The sequence below is a fragment of the Oncorhynchus masou genome, chromosome 2, assembly GCF_036934945.1.
Source record: "Oncorhynchus masou masou isolate Uvic2021 chromosome 2, UVic_Omas_1.1, whole genome shotgun sequence".
NCBI classification, from domain to species: domain Eukaryota; kingdom Metazoa; phylum Chordata; class Actinopteri; order Salmoniformes; family Salmonidae; genus Oncorhynchus; species Oncorhynchus masou.
Genome location: NC_088213.1, coordinates 46,605,501 through 46,631,946, shown reverse-complemented (window position 1 = coordinate 46,631,946; position 26,446 = coordinate 46,605,501). Strand labels below are relative to the sequence as shown.

Sequence of the window (26,446 nt, the reverse complement as noted above, 5' to 3'; positions counted from 1 at the left end):
GTGTGACTAAACTTAAAGTCAATGTGGAAGTGTTGAAAAAATTATTGTTGTCTATCAACAATGACAAGCCACTGGATGACAATCTGGATGGAAAATTACTGAGGATAAAAGCAGATGATATTGCCACTCCAATTTGTCACATCTTCAATCTAAGCCTACTCGAGAGCATGTGCCCTCAGGCCTGGAGGGAAGCTAAAGTCATTCCGCTCCCCCAAAATAGTAAAGCTCCCTTTACTGGCTCAAATAGCCGACCAATCAGCCTGTTACCAACCCTTAGTAAACTTGTGGAAAAACATTGTGTTTGACCAGATACAATGCTATTTCACAGCAAACAAACTGACAACAGAATTTCAACGTGCTTATAGGGAAGGACACTCAACAAGCACAGCACTTACACACATGACTGATGATTGGCTGAGAATTGACGACAAAATGATTGTGGGGGCTGTCTTGTTAGACTTCAGTGCAGCATTTGACATTATCGATCACAGTCTGCTGCTGGAAAAACGTGTTTATGGAAAAACGTGTGTTATGGCTTTACACCCCCTGCTATAATGTCGATAAAGAGTTACTTGTCTAACAGAACACAGAGGGTGTTCTTTAGTGGAAGCCTCTCAAATATAATCCAGTTAGAATTAGGAATTTCCCAGGGTAGCTGTTTAGGCGCCTTGCTTTTTAAATTTTTACTAACGACATGCAAATTACTTTGAGTAAAGCCAGAGTGTCTATGTATGAGTAAAGCCAGAGTGTCTATGGATAACTTAACACTATACACATCAGCTACTACAGCGACTGAAATTACTGCAACACTCAACATAGAGTTGCAGCTAGTTTCAGAATGGGTAGCTAGGAATAAATTAGTCCTAAATATTTCTAAAACTACAAGCATTGTATTTGAAAGCAAACACTCACTAAACCCTAAACCTCAACTAAATCTTGTAATAAATCATGTGGAAATTGAGCAAGTTGAGATGACTAAACTGCTTAGAGTAACTTCCACAGCTGTCTCAGGTCACACTACCAAGGTGTTAGGTCAACCCCGACATGGATCTCCCAACCAGCACAAGAAGCGTTCACGTCTTCAGTGATGCCTCAGAACGTGTGTACGGTGCCGTCGAGTACATCTGTACTGAAGACACCAATAGACGGATCCAAGTGAAATCCTTTGCAGCAAGATCAAGAGTGGCCCCGAAACAACAACAGTCAATGCCAGGACTATATATCCGAACTGCACTCACCTGTGCCCAGCTGGCCGTAGTCATCAGAAAAGAACCCTGGAAATCCATGAAGTCACCTACTGGTCGGATTCTACAAAAGTCTTAACTTGGCTCCAGTCAGACTCCTGCAGGTACAAAGTATTTGTAGGCACTAGAGTCACAGAAATACAGGAACTCATGGACCCCCAGGCCTGGTGTTACATGGACACGGAGAGAAATCCGTCTGATGATATCACACAAGGTAAGACGCCGTCTCAGGTTTCAGAACATAACCGTTGGAGTCAAGGTCCTCCATTCATGTGGCAGGCCCAGTCATTCTGGTGGAGAAGACCAGACCAAGTACCTCTTGACGAAGCAGAGGAGCTGTGGAAGCCTACCTTCTGTGGACTCCTGTCAGCTCACACCAAGTCGTCTCCCCCTGATGTTGCCCAGTTCAACACTTTCCATGAGCTGGTGGAAGCCACAGTGCAGTTGCTACAAGGGGTGGCCAGTAGTGCCAACAGCCCTTTCGCCGACAATTTCAAGCAAGTAGAACTCAAAGTACTAAGATATTCTCAGTTTGAGAGATTCCCAGAAGACCTTTCGCTACTAGAGGCAGGCAAGTCAATCCCTCCGAGCAGCCGCCTGGTGACGCTGGCCCCGGAGTATGACAACGACACCGGACTAATTTGTGTTGGAGGTCGCCTTCGGAGGTGTGACCAGCTGGGCCCTGACATTCTTTACCCTGTGGTTCTGGACCAAGGTCATCCGCTCACCATGTTGCTGATCAGGGAATATGATGAGCAGCTGAGGCACCCGGGCCCAGAGAGGAAGTTTGCTGAGCTATGTCAAAGGTTCTGGATTCTTAGACTAGGGCAGCCATTTGCTGTTTTCAGCTTGGCTGAACGAAATGCAGGAAGTGGAGAGGCCAGCCAGATGTGCCTAGGATGGCTGACCTGCCTCCAGCCCGACTGCAGCTCCACAAGCCCACTTTTTATTCCAAGGGCATGGATTGCTTTGGACCGTATATCATCAAGATTGGCCAAAGAAATGAAAAGAGATGGGACATCATCTTTAAGTGCATGATCACCCGGGCTGTACACATGGATCTACTGACGAATATGGATTCCAATTAATTCCTAATAGCATTGAGACGCTTTATCGCTTGAAGAGGAAAGCCATTTGAAATCCTGTCTGATCGAGGAACAGCTCCAGGAAGAGTTAGCCAGTCAGAAGATTCGCTTTGTCTTCAACCCACCAAGTGTACCACACTTTGGAGGATGCTGGGAGAGGGAGATCAGATCCATCAAGACTGCCCTGCAAACCACCCTTGGTGCGCAGACCATCTCCGAAGAAGTGCTGAGGACTGTCCTAATCGAAATAGATGGGTTATTGAACTCCAAGCCCATGGGATATGTGCCGTCAGACATTGCAGATCCGTATCCAATCACTCCTAACTCTCTTCTCATGAGGCGGCCAGACTCGTCACTTCCACAGGTGGTCTACCCAGAGTCTGAACTGCTCAGTCGCAAAAGATAGAGAGACAGCCAGGTTCTAGCCGACCATTTCTTGCACTGCTTCACATGTAACTACTTACCTGCACTTCAAGGCCACCATAAGTGGCACAAGGATAAGGAAGACCTTGTAGTGGGGACCGTTGTGATAATCGTGGATGACCCGTCTCCTATGGCACCCTGGCAAGTTGGAACTGTCAAGTCAATTATCCCTGGAGCAGACAGGAAAGTGAGGACAGCAGAAATCCAAGTCAAGGACAGGACCTACATCAGGCCTGTTGCTCGGCTTATCCAGCTGCCTGCCCTTCCTCAAGAAGCTACTGACCCTTAGCTGGCTTGTCTGTTGAAGCAAATATGTACAACACATTTGGGGGCGGCAGTAAAAACAGCCAGCTCATCTCCTTTCCAAGACAGCAACTTTCCTCTGGTTTTACTATAGGAATAAGGTAACGCCAATCATCAATTGTATTAGCCAATCAGAAGCCTTCTTTCCTGGGACTTAGGGTAATACCTGACCAGGCAGTGCCTCAGGCAGTCTGTAGTTTCCATTCGGATGATCAACCTGTTTTTCTCTCCTGCTTATTTTACCTCCTTACAAGAAATTGCTTTCCTTTCTGATGTAATTGTAATTGCAGCTAAATTTAAGTGCCAAAATCTTGATGTTTTGTTGTTTGGAGCTATATAGTGTCTGTAAATATGTAACATTTGTGCTAAGCTTGCTAGCTAGCTTGCGTACTCCCGCTAGCATTAGCATTAGAATTAGCATTGTCATCCAGAATGCATTACTATTTAGCATGCTTAATAGTAATGAGTAATGTTTTATAATGTGTAGATATTTCTGAATTGCTCTATTGTTCTTTGTGCATCTAGCATGTGTTTGGGTCCACATAGCCTGTTTAGTTGTTGACATGTAAATAGCATATATTTTCCCATATGTTAGCATTTGTCTGTGGTGCTAGGCTATTTTCGGTTGGTGATCGCTCATGCTTATTATGTTTTATAATGTGTAGATATTTCTGAATTGCTCTATTGTTCTTTGTGCATCTAGCATGTGTTTGGGTCCACATAGCCTGTTTAGTTGTTGACATGTAAATAGGCATATATTTTCCCATAATGTGCCATGTGCCAAGTTCTCCTCTTTTCTTTACAGAACCACAATTAGTATCAAAGAGACTGGTGTTGTATGTGTGTTTGTGGATCTTCATTAAATCCTTGAACTGGAACTATTGCTTCCTCGTGTTCTGAACGGACACCCTGTGCTGGTTGCTAACGGCCTAAAATCCAGCAACTAAGTTTTTTCTATCCCATTTTATTGGTCTTTCGAATTCATAAACAACCCATAGTTTGCGAATCAACACAAGCAAACACACACACATGCAACAATTTCAGCGATTTTACTGAGTTACAGTTCATATAAGGAAATCAGTCAATTGAAAGAAATATATTTGGCCCTAATCTATGGATTTCACATGACTGGGCAGGGGCACAACCATGGGTGGACCTGGCTCCCAAGTGGATGGGCCTATGGGCCTGGGAGGTCCATTCAGAATGGGATTATCCCCACAAAAGGGATTTATTACCAACATATATACTCCTCAGTTTCATCAGCTGTCCTAGTGGCGTTGATGATTTGTTCAGTATAAAATCAAATGTATGTGCCTTTATCTGTATAAAACTTGTTTGATTATTTGGACTGAAGTTTACTGTAAGGGCTCTATTCGATCTGTTTTGCTGAAGCGCTATAGGAACTGTAAAGTAATTTTTGATTGAGCCAACGACATATGCAGCATTTACAGTGAATACAGCAGAGGCCAACATGTGAACAATGCCTTTATGTTTCTATCACGCTGTAAAGCTGAACTTCCACGATACGGATTGAACAGACAATAGAGCCCAAAGTAGGCTCCCAAAACAGAGAGGCGGGTTCAGTCAATTAACCTCCTGTCAATGACGTAGTCTGGGGCTCCCTGGTGGGGAAGGACCTTTCAGCTGTCAGGCCCAAGGCAGGTCCTTCTCAACGCGCTCCTAGATGTGCTTGCCGTTCATGGGCTGGAACCAGTGTGACAGTAGGGGTGGACCACTTTGCAGTTCTAATTTTGGGCCTATTTCTGGGTCCGGGAAGGGCCTGGGGATTGGAATGTTTGGAAGGAAAACTGAGGACTGGTATGGATGTGGTGGCAAAAATACACCAAAGACAAGGGATACAGAAAGAGTGAAAAAATGAAAGGCAAGAGCTCTGTCATTGCTCATCCATAGATTTATATGTACATTTTCTTATTCTATCCCTTTAGAATCAAATCGAAATCTAATTTGATTAGTCACATGCGTCGAATACAACAAGTGTAGACCTTACAGTAAAATGCGTACTTATGAGCCCCTAACCAACAATGCAGTTTTAAAAAATACGGATAAGAATAAAAGTAACCAGTAATTAAAGAGCAGCAGTAAAATAACAGTAGCGAGACTATTGTTTAACTTGGGTCAAACGTTTCGGGTAGCCTTCCACAAGCTTCCCACAAAAGGTTGGGTGAATTTTGGCCCATTCCTCCAGACAGAGCTGGTTTAATTGAGTCAGGTTTGTAGGCCTCCTTGCTCGCACATGCTTTTTCCCCACATTTTCTATAGGATTGCGGTCAGGCCTTTGTGGATGGCCACTCCAATACCTTGACTTTGTTATCCTTATGCCTTTTTGCCACAAGTTTGGAAGTATGCTTGGGGTCATTGTTCATTTGGAAGACCCATTTGTGACCAAGCTTTAACTTCCTGACTGATGTCTTGAGATGTTGCTTCAATATATCCACATAATTTTCCTACCTCATGATGCACTCTATTTTGTGATGTGCACTAATCCCTCCTGCAGCAACGCACCCCCACAACATGATGCTGCCACCCGTGCTTCACGGTTAGGATGGTGTTCTTCGGCTTGCAAGTGTAGCAGTGTGATGTTGTTCCCCTAGATTATGTACCAAGTTGCACACAATGACCAGTTCAAATAGGCCAGGTCAAGAGGGGATATTAATAATTTTATTATAATAATAATAGTGTTTTTTTTTCAATTTAATTACAGCTGCATAGGTAATGTTATTTTTTTGAGTACAAACACTTTTTCATTTTGTATATTTTGGTTTGGTCAATTGTGGGTTTTTATTTCTGTACCCCCATATTGTTCTCTCACGCCTGGCCTTCAGCTAGCTAGTTATGTTGTCCTTGGCTCCGCAATTTTTCAATTTAAAACTGTGGTGTTGCTACATAAATTGGCAACCAATAAGTTTTGTTACAATGTGGACAATATAAATATTTATGTTAACAAGTTTTACCGAGCTCATTAACTAGGGTACCTGTTGTAACTTGTGGGTACTTGGGACAGTGTTTGAGTGTGATTCCATGTGCTCACACAGGTGCCTGAGAGCTGTGACTGCACCAAGGGCTAACGTATTGTGCAGTGTATCTTTGTGCGCAGGTATTTTTTTAATTTTGTCTGAATTATGTTGTATATCATTTTACTTCTATTGTGTGCTGTTGTGCACTGAATGTGTGCACGCAGCATCTGTCATTTCTTTTTGGTTCTCTCTTGCCTGACCTTCAGCTAGTGAGGTGCCTAAGAGCTGTGACTGCGCCAAGGGTTAACATATTGTAAATTGTCTCTTCATATGCAGGGCAAATAAAAACCCAACAAGCAGACCTCCAGTTGTGGCAGTGTCCTCATTAAATTACACAATGCAGAACGAACCATGCTACACAAGCCTCCCCCTTTTTCCTCCAAACATAACGATGGTCATTATGGCCAAACAGTTCTATTTTTGTTTCATCAGAGCAGAGGACATTTCTCCAAAAAGTACGATCTTTGTCCCCGTGTGCAGTTGCAAACTGTAGTCTGGCTTTTTTTTATGGTGGTTTTGGAGCAGTGGCTTCTTCCTTGCTGAGCAGCCTTTCAGGTTATGTCGATATAGGACTCGTTTTACTGTGGATATGGATACCTTTGTATCTGTTTCCTGCAGCATCTTCACAAGGTCTTTTTCTGTTGTTCTGGGACTGATTTGCACTTTTCGCACCAAAGTACATTCATCTCTAGGAGACAGAACGCATCTCCTTCCTGAGCGGTATGACAGCTGCGTGGTCCCATGGTGTTTATACTTGCATACTATTGTTTGTACAGATGAACATGGTACCTTCAGGCGTTTGGAAATTGCTCCCAAGGATGAACCAGACTTGTGAAGGTCATTTGATTTTCCCATGATGTCAAGCAGAGGCACTGAGTTTTAAGGTAGGCCTTGAAATACATACACAGTCCAATTGACTCAAGTGATGTCAATTAGCCTATCAGAAGCTCCTAAAGCCATGACATCATTTTCTAGAATTTTCCAAGCTGTTTGAAGGCACAGTCCACTTAGTGTATGTAAACTTCCGACCCACTGGAATTGTGATATAAGTTAAATAATCTGTCTGTAAACAATTGTTGGAAAAATTACTTGCGCATGCACAAAGTAGATGTCCTAACTGACTTGCCAAAACTATATTTTGTTAACAAGCAATTTGTGGAGTGGTTGAAAAACGAGTTTAAATGACTCCAACCTAAGTGTATGTAAACTTCCAACTTCAACTGTATATACAGGAGGTACTGGTACAGAGTCAATGTGCACTGGTTAGTTGAGGTAATATGTACATGTAGGTAGAGTTATTAAAATGACTATGCATTGATGATAACAACAGAGAATAGCAGCGGTGGAAAAGAGAGGGAGCAGCGGTGGAAAAGAGAGGGAGCGGGGGCAATGCAAATAGCCCCAGTGATGTACTGGTCCGTTCGCACTACCCTCTGTCGTGCCTTACTGTCGGAGGCTGAGCAGTTGCCATACCAGGCAGTGATGCAACCAGTCAGGATGCTCTCGATGGTGCAGCTCTAGAACCTTTTGAGGATCTGAGGACCCATGCCAAATATTTTCAGTCTGAGGAGGAATAGGTTTTGTCATGCCCTATTCACGACTGTCTTGGTGTGCTTGGACCATGTTTGTTTGTTGGTGATGTGGACACCAATGAACTTGAAGCTCTCAACCTGCTCCACTGCAGCCCTGTCTTGCCTTTGCTTAGATTTGTGTGTATTAGGTAGTTGTTGTGGAATTGTTAGATTACTTGTTGATATTGCTGCACTGTCGGAACAAGAAGAACAAGCATTGCACTACACTCACAACAACATCTGCTAACCATGTGTATGTGACCAATAACATTTGATTTGATTAGAGTATTACATTTACTGTTGTTTTTTCCCCATTCACTGCCCTTACTGATCAATCCCATTTCTCGCTCTATTGATATCTCTTGAGTAGCCAGGCAGCAGAGTAGAAATGCCAGGGGCGATGCATCTTATCCAAAAACAGAATGCGAATGAATAAATGCAGAAACCATGTGCATATTGTTCATGGTTGTCCCTCATGTTAATATAAGGCAGATTAAGCTGCTTAAATGCCTTATTGACATCCTGGCCAATCAATGTGAGTGTAATTAAACAGTGAGTCTGAGCCAATGACAGGGCCAGTAATGCCTTCTCTATGGAGCTGCCGCTGGGGAAACAGATGGCTATGCATTTATTTAAAGCCCCTCTCTCCTGCTTAAAGCTGATGGGGAGAGGTATTTCTGTCACCGGGGTTTGACCCCTACTGACAATCGATTATGCCAGTGAGGATGGGCCAGAGAAGATAGTTCCCGGTGTGATGTCATAATGCAAACAGGTGTGTGAAGAAAAGCATGTTTGTTTCACAATCACGGTGTACAGTCTCAGAATTGGTTTTACGGCAGTCATTCCCTTTGGGGCCGATTCCGACCACAGCAAGCATAATTGGAATGCAATTCCCTTTTTATGCACTTTCCTCTCTGTGAATTCTGACCTGAAATAGAATGACAATGAAGTATCCTATTCACCCGCTATTCGTTCAGGGTGGAGATCAAATAAATGAAGGTATGGTGGTGTGTCGACACATACACCGTATTCTGACTGTGACTTAATTCCATTTCCTTCACGCATAAGGAAACCATGAATAAGGCCTAGCAAACCTACCGGTTCCAAGTGGGAAAAAAATGTACTTCCAATAGTGGTAACACCATTCTCCATGCACTATAATTTACAACTTGATAAGAACTAGTAATCCGTTTGGACAAGGGAATTGTAAATATAAATACACTGGCTTTAGATCTATTTCCCTTATAATAATTGGAGACAAATTTAAAACCAGGCATATGGCAGCAAACTGAAGCATATATCATGTACAGTGCCTTTGGAAAGTATTCAGACCCCTTGACTTTTTGTGCCTTTTGTTACGTTAAAAGCCTTATTCAAATGGATTTAAAAAATGTTTTCCTCAGCAACCTACCCCCAATACCCCATAATGACAAAGCGAAAATAGATTTTTATAATTTTGTTAAAATGTATTATAAATAAAAAACAGAAATACCTTATTTACATAATTATTCAGAGCCTTTGCTATGAGACTCAAATTTAACCTTTATTTTACTAGGCAAGTCAGTTAAGAACAAATTCTTATTTTCAATGACGGCACAGGAACAGTGGGTTAACTGCCTGTTCAGGGGCAAACAGACAGATTTTGTACCTTGTCAGCTCGGGGATTTGAACTTGCAACCTTTTGGTTACTAGTCCAATGCTCTAACCACTAGGCTACCCTGCAACACCAGGGTGCATCATGAGCTCAGGTGCATCATGTTTCCATTGATCATCCTTGAAATGTTTTGACAACTTGATTTGTCCAGCGGTGGAAAATTCAATTGATTGGACATGATTTGGAAAGGCACACCTGTCTAGATAAGGTCCCACAGTTGACAGTGCATGTCAGAGCAAAACCCAAGCCATGAGGTCGAAGGAATTGTCCGTAGAGACCCCAAGACAGGATTGTGTTGAGGTATAGATCTGGGGAAGTGTACCAAAAAATGTCTGCAGCAATGAAGGTCCCAAAATAACACATCGACCTCCATCATTCTTAAATGGAAGGAGTTTGGGACCACGAAGACTCTTCCTCCACCTGGCCAAACTGAGCAATCGGGGGAGAAGGACCTTTGTCACGGACGTGACCAAGAATCCGATGGTCATGCTGTCAGGGCTCTAGAGTTCCTCTGTGGAGATGGGAGAAGCTTCCAGAAGGACAACCATCTCTGCAGCACTACACCATTCAGGCCTTTATGGTAAGGTGCCAGATGGAAGCCACTGCCCAGTAAAAGGCACATGACAGCCGGCTTGGAAATGCCAAAAGGCACCTTAAGACTCTCGGACCATGAGAAACAATACCAAGTGTCATGCCTGAATGCCAAGCGTCATGTCTAGAGGATTCCTGTCACCATCAATATGGTGAAGCATGGTGGTGACAGCATGTTTTTCAGCGGCAGGGACTGGGAGACTTGTCAGAATCAAGGGAAAGATGAACGGAGCAAAGTACAGAGAGATCCTTGATGAAAGCCAGCTCCAGATTGCTCAGGACCTAAGATTGGGGCCAAGGTTCACCTTCCAACAGGACAATGACCCTAAGTACAAGACAAACACAGGAGTGGCTTCGGGACAAGTCTCTGTATGTCCTTGAGTGGCCCAGCCAGAGCCTGGACTTGAACCCAATCGATCATCTCTGGAGAGACCTGAAAATAGCTGTGCAGCGATGCTCCCCATTCAACCTGATAGAGCTTGAGAGAATCTGTCAAGAATAATGGGAGAAACTCCCCAAATACAGGTGTGCAAAAGCTTGTAGCATCATACCCAAGAAGATTCAAGGCTGTAATCACTGCCAAAGGTGCTTTAACAAAGTACTGAAAAAGGGCCTGAATACTTATGAATACTTCAGTTTTTTTATGAACCTGTTTTTTCTTTGTCATTATTGGGTATTGTGTGTAGATTGATGAGGTGGAAAAAACTATTGAATACATTTTAGAACAAGGCTGTAACGTAACAATGTAGAAACGTCAAATGGTCTGAAAACTTTCCGAATGCTCTGTAAATAGATTCACCCATTTTACTTTTTATCATGTAGATATGTCAGGACATTGTAACTTATTACACTCATTCGATAATACAGACATTATTTTCTGTCCCAGGGGATTGCACTGTGGATAAGTCTTCAATTTAGACTACAGTTAATTTAAAATAGGTTAGTGTAGGGCTCGAACAAAAACTTGTAAACTCCTGTCCTGTGTATAAAAAAACTGTGGTGGTCATGTACTGAACAAGCTTATGAATGTTGGAGGTTAATCTCCTTGATGTCCCTCACTTGGGAATTACTTATTTTGTGTTTTATGGACTCAAGCACATATTTTTATTTATTATGCATCCCCAATGATGAGAAGGCAGTTAGAGTGGGGCAAAAAAGTATTTAGTCAGCCACCAATTGTGCAAGTTCTCCCACTTAGATGAGAGAGGCCTGTAATTTTCAATTTTCATTTTCACACTTCAACTATGACAGACAAAATGAGAAAAAAATCCAGAAAATCACATTGTAGGATTTTTAATGAATTTATTTGCAAATTATGGTGGAAAATAAGTATTTGGTCACCTACAAACAAGCAAGATTTCTGGCTCTCACAGACTTGTAACTTCTTCTTTAAGAGGCTGCTCTGTCCTCCACTCGTTACCTGTATTAATGGCACCTGTTTGAAGTTGTTATCAGTATAAAAGACACCTGTCCACAACCTCAAACAGTCACATTCCAAACTCCGCTATGGCCAAGACCAAAGGGCTGTCAAAGGACACCAGAAACAAAATTGTAGACCTGCACCAGGCTGGGAAGACTGAATCTGCAATAGGTAAGCAGCTTGGTTTGAAGAAATCAACTGTGGGGAGCAATTATTAGGAAATGGAAGACATACAAGACCACTGATAATCTCCCTCGATCTGGGGCTCCACGCAAGATCTCACCCTGTGTGGTCAAAATGATCACAAGAACGGTGAGCAAAAATCCCAGGACCACACTGGGGGGACCTAGTCAGTAGCGTGCCGTGTGCCTGGGGCATGTGCCTTCAGTGAGGTCCTACACAGCCCCACCCAAATTAATCCACCTCTTATTACCATCATTATGATGCCATGGCTCTAGACACTATACATTTAGACAGAAACGCAGTATAACCAGGCATTGCGTCACCTTGAAATTGACATTTTTATTCCGAGAATTGCAGGGGAAGAGTACAATGCAGTACAGTTCAACTAATAGGCAAGAACATAGTCGAGTGCAACAGAGTTATATTAATAGTCTTCTTCTATCCATTTCTGGTCCACAAACTTTGAGCTTTAAGCCCCCCCCCAAAAAAAAATACAATGTGTTCACTAAACAGCGCATTGTCGCACCCAAAGCAGTTTCATTGTGATGATAAAGACATAACTATTCACTGAAAATTAAAGAAAGAAAACAAATAATTTGCAACATAGGCTATTTTCCATTTTATTTTGTTAATATATAGGCTATTTAATATTAACGAAATAAGATGCGAAACATACATACACATTTAATAAAAAATAAAATGCATTGTATGCCTACTCACCAAAAACTGATTATTTGAACACAAAATCCTTCCTCCTTTCTTTCCTCAAGAATATTGGTAATCCAATCAAAAGACGAGCACGCACTACGCCTGCTAGCTGGCTCCTGTGTAACACTGGAGCCAGCCAGCAGACGTACAATAGCCAACTCTAAAGCTGATTGGTTGACACTAAAGTTTCACTAAGTTTTCATTTCCATTCACTTTAAGCTTACAAGCGCCCGCACTGATTGGATAAAAGATCTAACATAAAGACCAGCCCTCCAAATCTCAACCTGGGGCTGGAAACAGTGCAACCAAGAGGAACGCTATGAAATGAAGAGTATAACTCTTACTCTGGGGAATAATTTAATACATATTTGTGGGAAAATATATTTAAAAAATGTATATATTCTGATGATGTTTAGGCCAGCAGAGAAGGCCTTGCTGGCCCTGACGGCCCACCACTGGACCCAGTGAATGACCTGCAGAGAGCTGGGACCAAAGTAACAAAGCCTACCATCAGTAACACACTACGCCGCCAGGGACTCAAATCCTGCAGTGCCAAACGTGTCCCCCTGCTTAAGCCAGTACATGCCCAGGCCCGTCTGAAGTTTGCTAGAGAGCATTTGAATGATCCAGAAGAAGATTGGGAGAATGTCATATGGTCAGATGAAACCAAAATATAACTTTTTGGTAAAATCTCAACTCGTGGTGTTTGGAGGACAAAGAATGCTGAGTTGCATCCAAAGAACACCATACCTACTGTGAAGCATGGGGGTGGAAACATCATGCTTTGGGGCTATTTTTCTGCAAAGGGACCAGAACGAATGATCCGTGTAAAGGAAAGAATGAATGGGGCCATTTATTGTGAGATTTTGAGTGAAAACCTCCTTCCATCAGCAAGGGCATTGAAGATGAAACGTGGCTGGGTCTTTCAGCATGACAATGATCCCAAACACACCGCCCGGGCAACGAAAGAGTGGCTTCGTAAGAAGCATTTCAAGGTCCTGGAGTGGCCTAGCCAGTCTCCAGATCTCAACCCCCTAGAAAATCTTTGGAGGGAGTTGAAAGTCCGTTTTGCCCAGCAACAGTCCCAAAACATCACGGCTCTAGAGGAGATCTGCATGGAGGAATGGGCCAAAATACCAGCAACAGTGTGTGAAAACCTTGTGAAGACGTTTGACCTCTGTCATTGCCAACAAAGGGTATATAACAAAGTATTGAGATAAACTTTTGTTATTGACCAAATACTTATTTTCCACCATAATTTGCAAATAAATTCATTTAAATCCTACAGGGTGATTTTCTGGATTTTTTTTCTCATTTTGTCTGTCATAGTTGAAGTGTACCTATGATGAAAATTACAGGCCTCTCATCTTTTTAAGTGGGAGAACTTGCACAATTGGTGGCTGACTAAATACTTTTTTGCCCCACTGTATATACCAAACTCTTGGTCAACAATACGCCTCCATTTAAAAGTAATTTCTCGGATTAAGTCCGGCTTTCAATCGGATTGCCCCTTTTCAGAAATGCACCTTTAAAGGCAATGTTCTCACATTGGGTCAGTCCTTGTATCTATAGCTCCAACTTTGAAGTTGATAATGGTTCTCCAGCCATCCCTCAGCTGTTTACCAAAACAGATGCATCGTTGCCTATGTGCGAGGCACATTTACAATATGCATTCACAATATCAAAATATATTGTGTTCAGAATGAGAAGTTCAGAATGAAGAATTATTATACAATCTTTATTTTAAGAGCTATCAGTTTATTGTGAATAACTGCAGTTTTAACAGTGTCACGCCCTGACCTTAGTTATCTTTGTTTTCTTTATTATTTGGTTATGTCAGAGTGTGACAAGGGTGGTTTGTGTAGTTTTTGTATTGTGTAGGGTTTTTTGTATGTTTATGGGGTTTAACTAGTCTAGGTGTTTATATGTCTATGGTTGCCAAGATTGGTTCTCAGTCAGAGGCATCTGTTTATTGTTGTCTCTGATTGGGGACCGGGGTTGTTATTTTATGTTTAGTTGCCTGTTCTGCACTAGACATATTGCTTCATGGTTAGTTTTGTTTCGTTCTGTTCAGTGTTCTCTCTTTAATTAAAGAGTTATGTTCGCTTACCTTGCTGCGTCTTGGTCTCCTCACTATGACGACCGTGACAATCAGAATATTTTTCTGTTTTGTCCTCTAATGAGAGTGATCCATCAAGCACTTTCTAATTATATAGAAATAATTACTCTCAAATTGAAAAATCATTGCACTACAGTACCAGTCAAAAGTTTGGACACACCTATTTAATTCAAGGGTTTTTCTTTATTTTCATTATTTTCTACATTGTAGAATAATAGTGAAGACATCAAAACTATGAAATAACACATATGGACTCATGTAGTAACCAAAAAAGTGTTTAACAAATCCAAAATATTTGAGATTTTTCAAAGTAGCCACCCTTTGCCTTGATGACATCTTTGCACACTCTTGGCATTCTCTCAAACAGCTTCACCTGGAAGGCTTTTGGCTGCTTTTCCTTCACTCTCTCCGCTTTAGGTATAATGCCAGGAGCCGCTTGTGGATTTGACAGCTCTAACACAGTTCCATCTCCGACACCATCAAAACATCAGTTATGTGGATGTCGGCTAATGCGGGTGAGCTTGAATTGGGCCCTAAGAGTATACAGTGTTTGTTTACATCTACTTTGTTTACAAACATGGGAGTGAAACAGGCTTATATGTCAGGTTCTGATGGGGTAAGACAGTTGAACTAAGCTTATGAGGTACTTATAAGTTATATTCTTCAAGAACCAATGGGTACATATCATTAATTAAGTCCAAAAAGGATGTACTGTAGCAACTGATGATTGGCCATTAATGCAAATGAACAGAATTATGAACTTAAATATAAACCACCTCAAATTCCAATTGGGCGTGATAAGATATTCAATATAAAATTCATTTAAATATATTCCTATCAGGAGTAAAATGTAGTGAGAGAGTTCACAATGTACTAAATTCATCAATATTGCAAGTAGGCCGGCTATATACATTTTGTGAGCGAAGGTGGATGTTCTTCAAGGTCTGTTGACCTTCTAAACTCCTAAGATTAAGAATGAAGGATTTCCTTGTCAAAAGTGCAGACCTACTGGCAGCGACGTGCACAGTATGGCCCACGTGTCTTCACTCACTGACATCCCAGAGAACTTAACTGACGGTAAAACAAAGTCAGGGCAAGAAAGCAGGGTAGACTGCTGCGGTTAGAATGTTAAAGCAAGAATGACACTGAAAGCATAGAGGATACAAGCCCTGTTCAGAAACATCAAAGAGTCAATCCTTCTAGACCGCACCCTTGATGAGATCCGACATTATGAGTTTGGTGAAAGCAAATGGGTGGAAATTGGGCTTTCATCCATCCAGGCTTGTGAGACTGGTGATTGCTTCAAGGAAGTAAGGATGCATGCTGAAGTAGTTATAATACAATATGCAATATTTACAGGTGATCATTTTCAAATAATAATAGGCCAATAATACCATTGATTCTTGAAGAATATAATTTATAAATGCTTCATGAGTTTAGTACAGCCACAACATAGCCCATTGTCGCACCTGGATATATTTCAACGCTGCCACCTCAATGGTGCCACCTGTCAATGATTCTAGAAGGTGGGAAAATTATGATTATCCGTCTACACTTGTAAATTATCCTGAATTACTCTTGCAGCCCATACACTTGGTTTGCCATGAAGACAGTACTAAACTTATTAATGGAGTGTTTTTCTAGGGTAGATAAAACTACAGTGCCTTGCGAAAGTATTCGGCCCCCTTGAACTTTGCGACCTTTTGCCACATTTCAAGCTTCAAACATAAAGATATAAAACTTTATTTTTTTGTGAAGAATCAACAACAAGTGGGACACAATCATGAAGTGGAACGACATTTATTGGATATTTCAAACTTTTTTAACAAATCAAAAACGGAAAAATTGGGCGTGTAAAATTATTCAGCCCCCTTAAGTTAATACTTTGTAGCGCCACCTTTTGCTGCGATTACAGCTGTAAGTCGCTTGGGGTATGTCTCTATCAGTTTTGCACATCAAGAGACTGAAATTTTTTCCCATTCCTCCTTGCAAAACAGCTCGAGCTCAGTGAGGTTGGAAGGAGAGCATTTGTGAACAGCAGTTTTCAGTTCTTTCCACAGATTCTCGATTGGATTCAGGTCTGGACTTTGACTTGGCCATTCTAACACCTGGATATGTTTATTTTTGAACCATTCCATTGTAGATTTTGCTTTATGTTTTGGATCATTGTCTTGTTGGAAGACAACTCTACGTCCCAGTCTCAGGTCTTTTGCAGACTCCATCAGGTTTTCTTCCTGTATTTGGCTCCATCCCTCTTCCCATCAATTTTAACCATCTTCCCTGTCCCTGCTGAAGAAAAGCAGGCCCCAACCATGATGCTACCACCACCATGTTTGACAGTGGGTATGGTGTGTTCAGGGTGATGAGCTGTGTTGCTTTTACACCAAACATAACGTTTTGCATTGCTGCCAAAAAGTTCAATTTTGGTTTAATCTGACCAGAGCACCTTCTTCCACATGTTTGGTGTGTCTCCCAGGTGCCTTGTGGCAAACTTTAAATGACACTTTTTATGGATATCTTTAAGAAATGGCTTTCCACTCTTCCATAAAGGCCAGATTTGTGCAATATACGACTGATTGTTGTCCTATGGACAACAATCAGATGTAGATCAGCTGCAGTCCACCTCAGCTGTAGATCTCTGCAGTTCATCCAGAGTGATCATGGGCCTCTTGGCTGCATCTCTGATCAGTCTTCTCCTTGTATGAGCTGAAAGTTTAGAGGGACGGCCAGGTCTTGGTAGATTTGCAGTGGTCTGATACTCCTTCCATTTCAATATTATCGCTTGCACAGTGCTCCTTGGGATGTTTAAAGCTTGGGAAATCTTTTTGTATCCAAATCCGGCTTTAAACTTCTTCACAACAGTATCTCGGACCTGCCTGGTGTGTTCCTTGTTCTTCATGATGCTCTCTGCGCTTTTAACGGACCTCTGAGACTATCACAGTGCAGGTGCATTTATACGGAGACTTGATTACACACAGGTGGATTGTATTTATCATCATTAGTCATTTAGGTCAACATTGGATCATTCAGAGATCCTCACTGTACGTCTGGAGAGAGTTTGCTGCACTGAAAGTAAAGGGGCTGAATAATTTTGCACGCCCAATTTTTCAGTTTTTGATTTGTAAAAAAGTTTGAAATATCCAATAAATGTCGTTCCACTTCATGATTGTGTCCCACTTGTTGTTGATTCTTCACAAAAAAATGCAGTTTTATATCGTTATGTTTGAAGCATGACATGTGGCAAAAGGTCGCAAAGTTCAAGTGGGCCGAATACTTTCGCAAGGCACTGTACCTAAGAGACCTGTGGTATAGGTAGAAAAAAGGTTATTACCTGTGCACGTGTTCATAAATGACTAATCCACAGATTAAAGGGGCAATCTGGGATTGTTTACAAAATTGAACACTAGAATGTGAGATGTAATCTACACCTCGATTAGGCTGATAGAAGTCCTTATAATTGTGTTTAATGATTTCAATTTGAGGGTCATTATTTCTATATAGCCTACACTTTCTCATTCTGAACTTCTAACGTGAGTGGGACGGGTGTGCCTTCATGGCAATGATGAAGAGCAGCTGCTCACCGATTTGACAGCTTCAACACAGTTACACCTCAGACACAGCCAAAACATCAGCTATGCATGCAGGTGTCAGCCATCGCCGGGTAACGTTTGACCTGATTGAGACCTCTATACAATCCGCTTTAGTGGAGACTGCATTCACAGTAAATGCTGCATATTTCAATCTGAATTTTACCTTCACATTTTCTATTAAGAAATCTGTAATGCTTCAGATTTACAGATTGAATAGAGCCCCTAATCTAGGCCTAACTGTTTTACCCCAACAGAACCCAAAATAGAAGCTTGTTTTACGCCATTGTTTGAAACTGTACAGATTTACATCTATTACTCCATCTATAAATTTGAGAGGTTATGTTTCTCCAGCCTGATCTCTCAGTCCAAAAGAGTGGCGGGGTGCTGCTTTGTTGTTGTTGAATCCCAGATTGCCCATTAAGAAGACATGAGGATTTCAGAGATCCGTATTCTCTGCAATTTGGAGAATGTAGTATTAATATCAGTAACATCACCACAGATGTTTTCCTTGCTTTTGAATACAAACAACTCCTTATTAAGCTGATTTTTTAACAGTGACATTGAGGACAGAAATAGCTCAATAAACATCTGCAGCATTTCTGATTCTCCGCTTTTCAAAACAAGTCACTTCTTTGCTGCTGACTGAAGCTGAAGCGTTACAGATTCCGGTACGGTAATTTCCAAAAGAGCTGATATGCAGAGTTTACAGTGAATGCAGTCTCTACTAAAGGGGAAACATTGCCTTTCAATTATGAAGCACGCTGTAAAGCTTAACTTCAGTGATGCGGATTGAAGAGAGCCCCTAATTTCCTCACCTTTGATCATATGTTTATTTTTCTTTAGATGTACATGCCTTGGCACAGTCACGCTCAAATGAGATATTTAGAATTTTTAAGCGTGAAAGTTGGAGAGATAGCTGTGGAGAGGAAGAAGGACAGAGAAAGAGATACAAACTTGTCCACTGTCTATAGCGCCACCATGTGGCCAGCAGTACATTCAGCAGGTGAACGAAGGTAGCTTGAGTTCCATTACTGAAATCTGCATGTCAGCTTCATTGATAGTTTCACTTGAAATACAAACTATAATTCATGGCTGTTCTTGTCTGTGGAATTTAAACAACAGATGTTGGCAGTTATAAAAGTGAATTTGAGCAATTAAACATAAAGATTTTTGGATACTGGTGAATGTCGTCTCCCAAAAAAGCCACACAACACTTCAAGTTGAAAACAATAACATTTATAGATTTATAGGTTATACATTTCATGATATAATAGCGATATATTATTATTATTGGCAAAGATACTGTACTCCAACTGCATTTCTATACATAAATACAAAATGTGAGGTAGGGCCTCAATGATTGATGATTTTCTAAATAAATAATTAATTTCACATATATTTGTATATGCTAAATATCTTTTTATATCTGTCACAGAATTCAAAACATATATTTATATTATATATCTATTTTCTATTTTCAAACCAAAGGATGGCATGGGCTGTTGGAGGCACATATCTATATCCATAGGCAGCAGTACCTCACATAGAACACACAGAAATAAATGACATTACCCAAGTAATTAGACATTTAACCTATGCATTCATAGGTCCACAATAAAGTGCCAAAAAGACACAACATACATAACAATAGGGATATACCGATACCATATGAGACAGACAATACGTCTTGAGTTACATACAATATTTTACTATTAGAGGACACCTATAAGGTCAATGGTTACCTGAAGATGTTTTGTAACATATTGGCAAACATTAAGGATCACTAGGTGGGATATGAATGGCAGTATCTCAATCTCCTAAACGCAAATAGCAAGTTTTTTGTATTGTTTTGTGTGTATTTTTTCAGCACCCTATGTTCTGATAAAAAAGTTGTTCTCCCTCTTTGGTGACCTACTGACCAAAGTTGACCCACAGGTATAGCAATGGAAAGTTTATTATTTTGTGTTATTCTTTGTGAAGGAAAATACCGGGGTAAACTACAACCCTGGTTTGTCAGTGCTTTGAGGAACATAAAAAGCACGCTAAGGAGACATGCGAGGGGGAGAAGGGAGGAGAGGAGGAAGCAGAAGGAAGAGAGTATACATAGACACGGAAGCACAGGAACACCAACAGCACAAGCTAGCATTCTAACGTTTAATTTCCTGTTCAATCCTGTTGAAAACAGAAAGCTAATCCCCATGTCCTCAATGAAAGCATCAAATTGGCTACACAAGGACAGAGCTATTCCAAGCAGCGCATAGATTTACATTTGACATTTTAGCCACTTAGGAGACGCTTTTATCCAGAGCGACTTACAGGAGCAATTCGGGTTAAGTGCCTTGCTTAAGGGCACAGCGACAGATTTTTACCTAGCCCGGGGATTCGAAGCAGCGACCTTTCAGTTACTGGCCCAACACTCTTAACCGCTAGGCTATCTGCCGCCCCTATATGAATTGTTAGATGTTGGCCCAGCGCAAATGTTACAATCTATCACAGCGCAAAAATGTTCTCTTTCTATCTCTCTGTCATTGGAAGATAATGGATAATGTGTATACAGGAGTGTACATAGTCGTGATTCACACAAGGATTCACTCTGAGACATAAATAATTAAAAAAACCTGACCTGCTTGTTTATTCATCCTTGCCTTCAAGTGAGTGACTGTCAAACAAACACATTATTGGACCTGTTCTTTTTTTCACCCGCAACAGAACCATCCCTAGTCTTTAGGGGGGCCCTAAGCTGAATTTTTTGTTGGGGGACCCCCACCTCAAGGGCAAAACATTTTAGTGGCCCCCATGTTGATGATGGGGATAACTTAATTTGATTTATAGTTAATTTCCTGCAATTCTACAATTTCTGCAAAGGGACGTAGAGAAAATGTTGCAGTTTTAAAGTAAGTTTGCTGCAATTCTACAGATTTTGACCCAATTTAAAATTAAAGAAAAACCCTTAAGTAAGTAGGTGTGTTCAAACTTTTGATGGGTACTATATATATACATATATATGTCAGTACACACTGCACAATTTCTAGGCAGTTAGTTTAATTTACATGTATTGCCTATTTTATAAAAGCAAAAAAATTATATATATCATAATGTGCCATAGATCAGAGTCTGATGTTTCTCAGTCTGTCAATTGTATTTTTTGTGCCTTTTTGTTTGTGGAGAAGTTTTCATTATCACTATACACAAAGATAGAAGAATAAAACAATCACACACACACGCGCATGCACAAACACACACACACACCTCCATAAGGAGTAGTCCAGATGTAGTGGAGATGTCGAGAGTTTCAAGTTCCTCTGTGTACACATCACTAAGGAATTAACATGGTCCACACACACCCACACAGTTGTGAAGAGGGCACGACAATGCCTCTTCCCCATCAGGAGGCTGAGAAGATTTGGCATGGGCCCTCAGATCCTCAAAAAGTTCCACAGCTGCACCTCGACTGGCTGCATCACTGCTTGGTACGGCATCTGCAAGGCGCCCGACCCCAAGGCGCTACAGAGGGTGGTGAGTACTGCCCAGTATTTCACTGGGGCCGAGCTCTCTGCCATCCAGGACAATTGCACCAGGCGGTGTCAGTGGAAGGATAAAAAAATTGTCAAAGACTTTACACAAGCCATAGACTGTTCTCTCTGCTTCCACACGGAAAGCAGTAACAGTGCACTGTTACCGTCTGGAATCAATCAAGTCTGGAATCAACAAGACTCTGAACAGCTTCTACCCCCGAGCCATAAGACTGATGAACAAAACTGCTAAATGGCTACCGGGACTATCTGCATTGACCCTTTTTTGCACTAACTCTCTTGCAGTGACTCTTGCACTGGCTATGCACACACACTGGACTCTACCCACACTCACACATACTTACACTGGCACCCCAACACACACAGACACACACACACTACATATGCACACACACACATAACACACTCACACATGCATACTGATGCCACAGTCACTTTACCCCTACCTATATATACAAAGCTACCTCAATTACCTCGTACCCATCGATGGTACGGTTCCTCCATGGCCATTTTATTTGATCTCGTTACTGTTATACGTTAATCCCTGTGTATTTATTCCTTGTCACTATTTCTATTACATTTTTTTATCTTTAATTCTGCATTGTTGGAAAAGAACCCGTAAGCATTTCACTGTTAGTCTACACCTGTTGTCTATGAAGCATGTGACGCATACAATTTGATTATATTTTTTTGTCATGTGCAGTCGAATATTGCCATTGCAACATTGTGACACAGTACACATTTTTCTTTTGGAATAGAGATCCCCTCAGAAAGAAAGGGTTCTGGAGTAATGGCTGTGCATGGGCAGGAGGCAGAGGACAGACCATTCTCAGGTCAGGGGTTAGGGGTTAGGGAGAGAAAGGGCAGGGTATGGTATGGGTGCCTGCCAGAGAAAGCAATGTTGGAGAGGCGGGCAGCCCCACTTTGCTATAGAGTGGAGGAGAAAGAAGAAGGGAGCAGGAGAGTAGAACTGGGAAATAAAGTGGAGGATGTGTTGGCTTGCTTTTCTCGCACCCACATTGAATGGAAAGAGGAAGGAAAGGAGAGATGAAATGAAGTGGAGAACAGGAAAAAGAGAAGGAATAGGTGGAGGAGAGGGCAGTGGTAGGCTGCTGCTCTCTCTCTCCCCCGGTGCCCCTGCTAAAGTGGTGGTGGTGGTAGTAGTGGAGGCTGCTACTGGTAGGTGCCCAGCTGGAAATCTTTCGGGGGCAGTTTGAGGCCCAGGGAGTTGGATCCATGGGGATCCATCATGTTCTTGTAGCGCTCCCCTCTGTGCTTTGCCAGGAAGGGACCCCAGTCGGGCTGAGGGGAGCACACCAGCTTCAGACGCTGTGGAGGGGAGCGGGGGGTGGAGTCACACACTTGTCTTAAAATATAACGTAATAGTAATCAAGTTGCGGTAGGTCAATGGTAGAGTTGGGTAGAATAAATTACAGTAGGAACGTCCTGAGAGATATGAAAATGTTGGGATTGGCAGTTGTTCGTAACACTGAAATGTCTAAACGCATCAAACCTTTATAGAAAATATTGATTGAACATACAGGAGATTTTGCTCAGACTTACTGTATGTGAGTACAGTTGCGTACACATGCACGCACACACAGCTCAAACACTTTGATTAATGTGTGATGTAGGGAACCTCAACAAGCACAGCATAGGACTTCTAAGTGTCTGTGTGTCCTGTGCCGATCCACCACCAGTTATCAGTGGACCAGGGCTGATATTTCACTTTACTGCACATTTGAAAATGTATCGCTGACATCAAACACTTCTGTGTGCATGCCAAATGCCACCCTATTCCCTATTTAGTGCCCTACTTTTGACAAGGGCCCATAAGGAGACAGAAAGGTCATATTGCAGAGGGAGGGATTGTGTGGACCGTTTGTTTATGTAACCTGTGTGAGATGTGCAAAGAAATATTATTATACTACAGTAGAACCCCAAAGATACAAACCTCAGAGTTGTCAACAGAACAGGCAATATCAAACTGAGACGTGTATTAAATACCAAAAAAAAAAACTTCTGTATGCTACAGACAAAATGTAAATGTTGCTTACATCTGCTAAAAACACATAAGTATTTACAGTTCAAAAAAACATTTCTTACCCCAGGACATTTCAATGAAAAAGTAGCAGATCCGCATAGGTCTGAAGTGTATTTATGGGACATTCAAACAGGCTTACAGTACATGTGTACATGTGTGTGGTATTGTGTCTCATACATACCTCCATAAAGCTGCCTGGGGCCAAGTACATTTTGATGACAAACATGATTGGGATCCAGATGACAGAACACACCACCATCAGCCAGCCCATCACCATGGACCAGGGGGGGTAGGTGTAGTCCTCATAGGTCATCACCTTCCACTGGTACAGACTCAGCCCCAGGATACCCTGCAGGGAAAGAGAGGAGAAAAAGGAGAGGAGAAGAGGGTTAGGAAAGAGAGTAAAATCAAGGAGGAGAGGAGGGGAGATTGAGAAGTGAATGAGGTGGAGGAGGACTGAAGAGAGTGAATTAGTGAGCTGAGGAAGTGAAGGAGGAGGTGGAAGAAAGAGAGTGATCAAAAAAAGGAAGAAGACTATTAACAGATAAGGAAAGGAAGTATCAGAAGGGTAAGATGAGGAGGATAAGGGGTGAAGAAGGGAAAAGGAAGAAGAGGAGAAAGAAGAGGAGGACAAGATTAGGCATGCACTCTGCATCACAGAGGTCCCTGGGTAATTTGTAAACCGCCTATAGAGGGGCGGACTGGCTGGGGAGAGCAGTACGCTCGAGCTATAGGAGTGTCAGTTGTCAGTTATGCTCAGCTGTTACTGCAAGAGACATTCTAGCAAACTAGTAATGCCACTGTAACACCTTCCAATGTGGTGAAACAAATACACTGAGCCCCACAAAACATTTAAGGACTCCTGCTCTTTCCATGACATAGACTGACCAGATGAAAGCTATGATCCCTTACTGGTGTCACTTGTTAAATCGACTTCAATCAGTGTAGATGAAGGAGAAGGAATTTTATGCCTTGAGACAATTGAGACATCGATTGTGTATCTGTGCGATTCAGAGAGAAAATGGGCAAGACAAAATATATAACTGCCTTTGAACAGGGTATGGTAGTAGGTGCCAGGCGCACCGGTTTGTGTCAAATACGGCAACGCTGCTGGGTTTTTCACACTCAAGAGTTTCCTGTGTGTATCAAGGTCCAGCACCCAAAGGACATCCAGCAAACTTGGCACAACTGTGGGAAGCCTTGGAGTCAACATGGGCCGTCATCCCTTACTTTAATACAAAACCTAGGAGGCTAAGGAGGCTCCTCAGTCCCATCGATAGACCTAAAGGGTAATTATGGCGACTTCCAGAGGACGTCCTGCAACCAATCAAAGCTTTTGCAGTATGAACTAACTTGTTGTCCATCCAATCAAAGGATCAGAGAATGAATTTAGTACTACGCATGTGTGATTTAGAAGCTTGGTGAGTTGGTGACATCGTTGGATAGATTGAGATTGAGATTGTAATAGTTGAGCATTTTTCTGATATTATTAGGGATGTAGCAATTCCAACTACCTCTCACAGTCTCACGTCAGAATTAAACGTTCATCCATGAAATTAAACTAAATTATGACATTTTGAGACAGGGGTGAAATCTAAAATGGTGCTATTTATTCATTGGCTATGTCATTGCTAATTTTTAAAGATAAATATTGATACATTACTAGCTCAAACTCTTTTAATCTGGTAAAATGAGATGGTGATTTCAGATCAAAAGTGGTCTGATAGGTGGGTGGTAGATGCCCACTAGTTTCCCTTATGGCTCAGCTCAGGTGACTACATATACTGTACCATAGAGATACATACATACAGTACATTTGGAAAGTGTTCAGACCCCTTGACTTTTTCCACATTTTGTTACGTTACAGCCTTATTCTAAAATTGATTGAATTGTTTGTTTTTCTCTCAACAATCTACACAAAATACCCCATAATGGCAAAGCAAAAACACTTTTTTAGAAATGTTTGCAAATGTATGAAAAAAAAAATAGAATTATTACATTTAGGTCAGTATTCAGACCCTTTATTCAGTACTTTGTTGAAGCACATTTGGCAGTGATTACAGCCTTGAGTCTTCTTGGGTATGATGCTACAAGCTTGGCAAACCTGTATTTGGGGACTTTCTTCCATTCTTCTCTGCAGATCCTCTCAAGCTCTGTCAGGTTGCATGGGAAGCTTTGCTGCACTGCTATTTTCAGGTCTCTCCAGAGATGTTTCATCAGGTTCAAGTCCGGGCTCTGGCTCGGTCACTCAAGGACATTCATACATTCAGCCACTCCTGCGTTGTCTTGGCTGTGTGCTAAGGGTCGTTGTTTTCTAGTCCCTGCCGCTGAAAAAAATCCCCACAGCATGATGCTGCCAACACCGTGCTTCACTGTAGGGATGGTGCCCTATGGTTTTCTACAGATGTGATGCTTGGCATTCAGGCCAAAGTTTTCGAACTTGGTTTCATCAGATCAGAGAATCTAGTTTCTCATGGTCCGAGAGTCCTTTAGGTGCCTTTTGGCAAACCACAAGAGTGCTGTCATGTGCCTTTTACTGAGGAGTGGCTTTTGTCTGTCGACTCTACCATAAAGGCCTGATTGGTGGAGTGATGCAGAGATGGTTGTCCTCCTGGAAGTGTCTCCCATCTCCACAGAGGAACTCTGGAGCTCTGTCAGAGTGACCATCGAGTTCTTGGTTACCTCGCTGACCAAAGTCCATCTCCCCTGATTGCTCAGTTTGGCCAGACGGACAGCTCTAGGAAGAGTCTTGGTGGTTCCAAACTTCTTCCGTTTAAGAATGATGGAGGCCACTGCGTTCTTGAGGAACTTTCCTCAGACTTCTGCCTCAACACAATCCTGTCTTGGAGTTCTATGGATAATTCCTTCGACCTCATGACTTGGTTTTTGCTCTACATGTCCTGGCAACTGTGGGACCTTATATAGACAGGTGTGTGCCTTTCC

The 26,446-nt window shown here is 41.9% G+C and overlaps 1 protein-coding gene across 1 annotated transcript in view; it reads right to left on the bottom strand.

Annotated features, from left to right (window-relative positions):
• Positions 1-19,146: 19,146 nt before the first annotated feature.
• LOC135554230 (sodium- and chloride-dependent glycine transporter 2-like) overlaps positions 19,147-26,446 on the bottom strand; it is a 48,432-nt gene continuing 41,132 nt past the window's right edge. Inside the window, exons 14-15 of the mRNA XM_064986395.1 lie at positions 23,685-23,852; positions 19,147-22,788 (exon numbers count right to left, since the gene is read on the bottom strand). Coding sequence (XP_064842467.1) covers positions 22,633-22,788; positions 23,685-23,852 — 324 coding nt within the window. The 3' untranslated portion in view covers positions 19,147-22,632. The remainder of the gene's footprint in view (positions 22,789-23,684; positions 23,853-26,446) is intronic.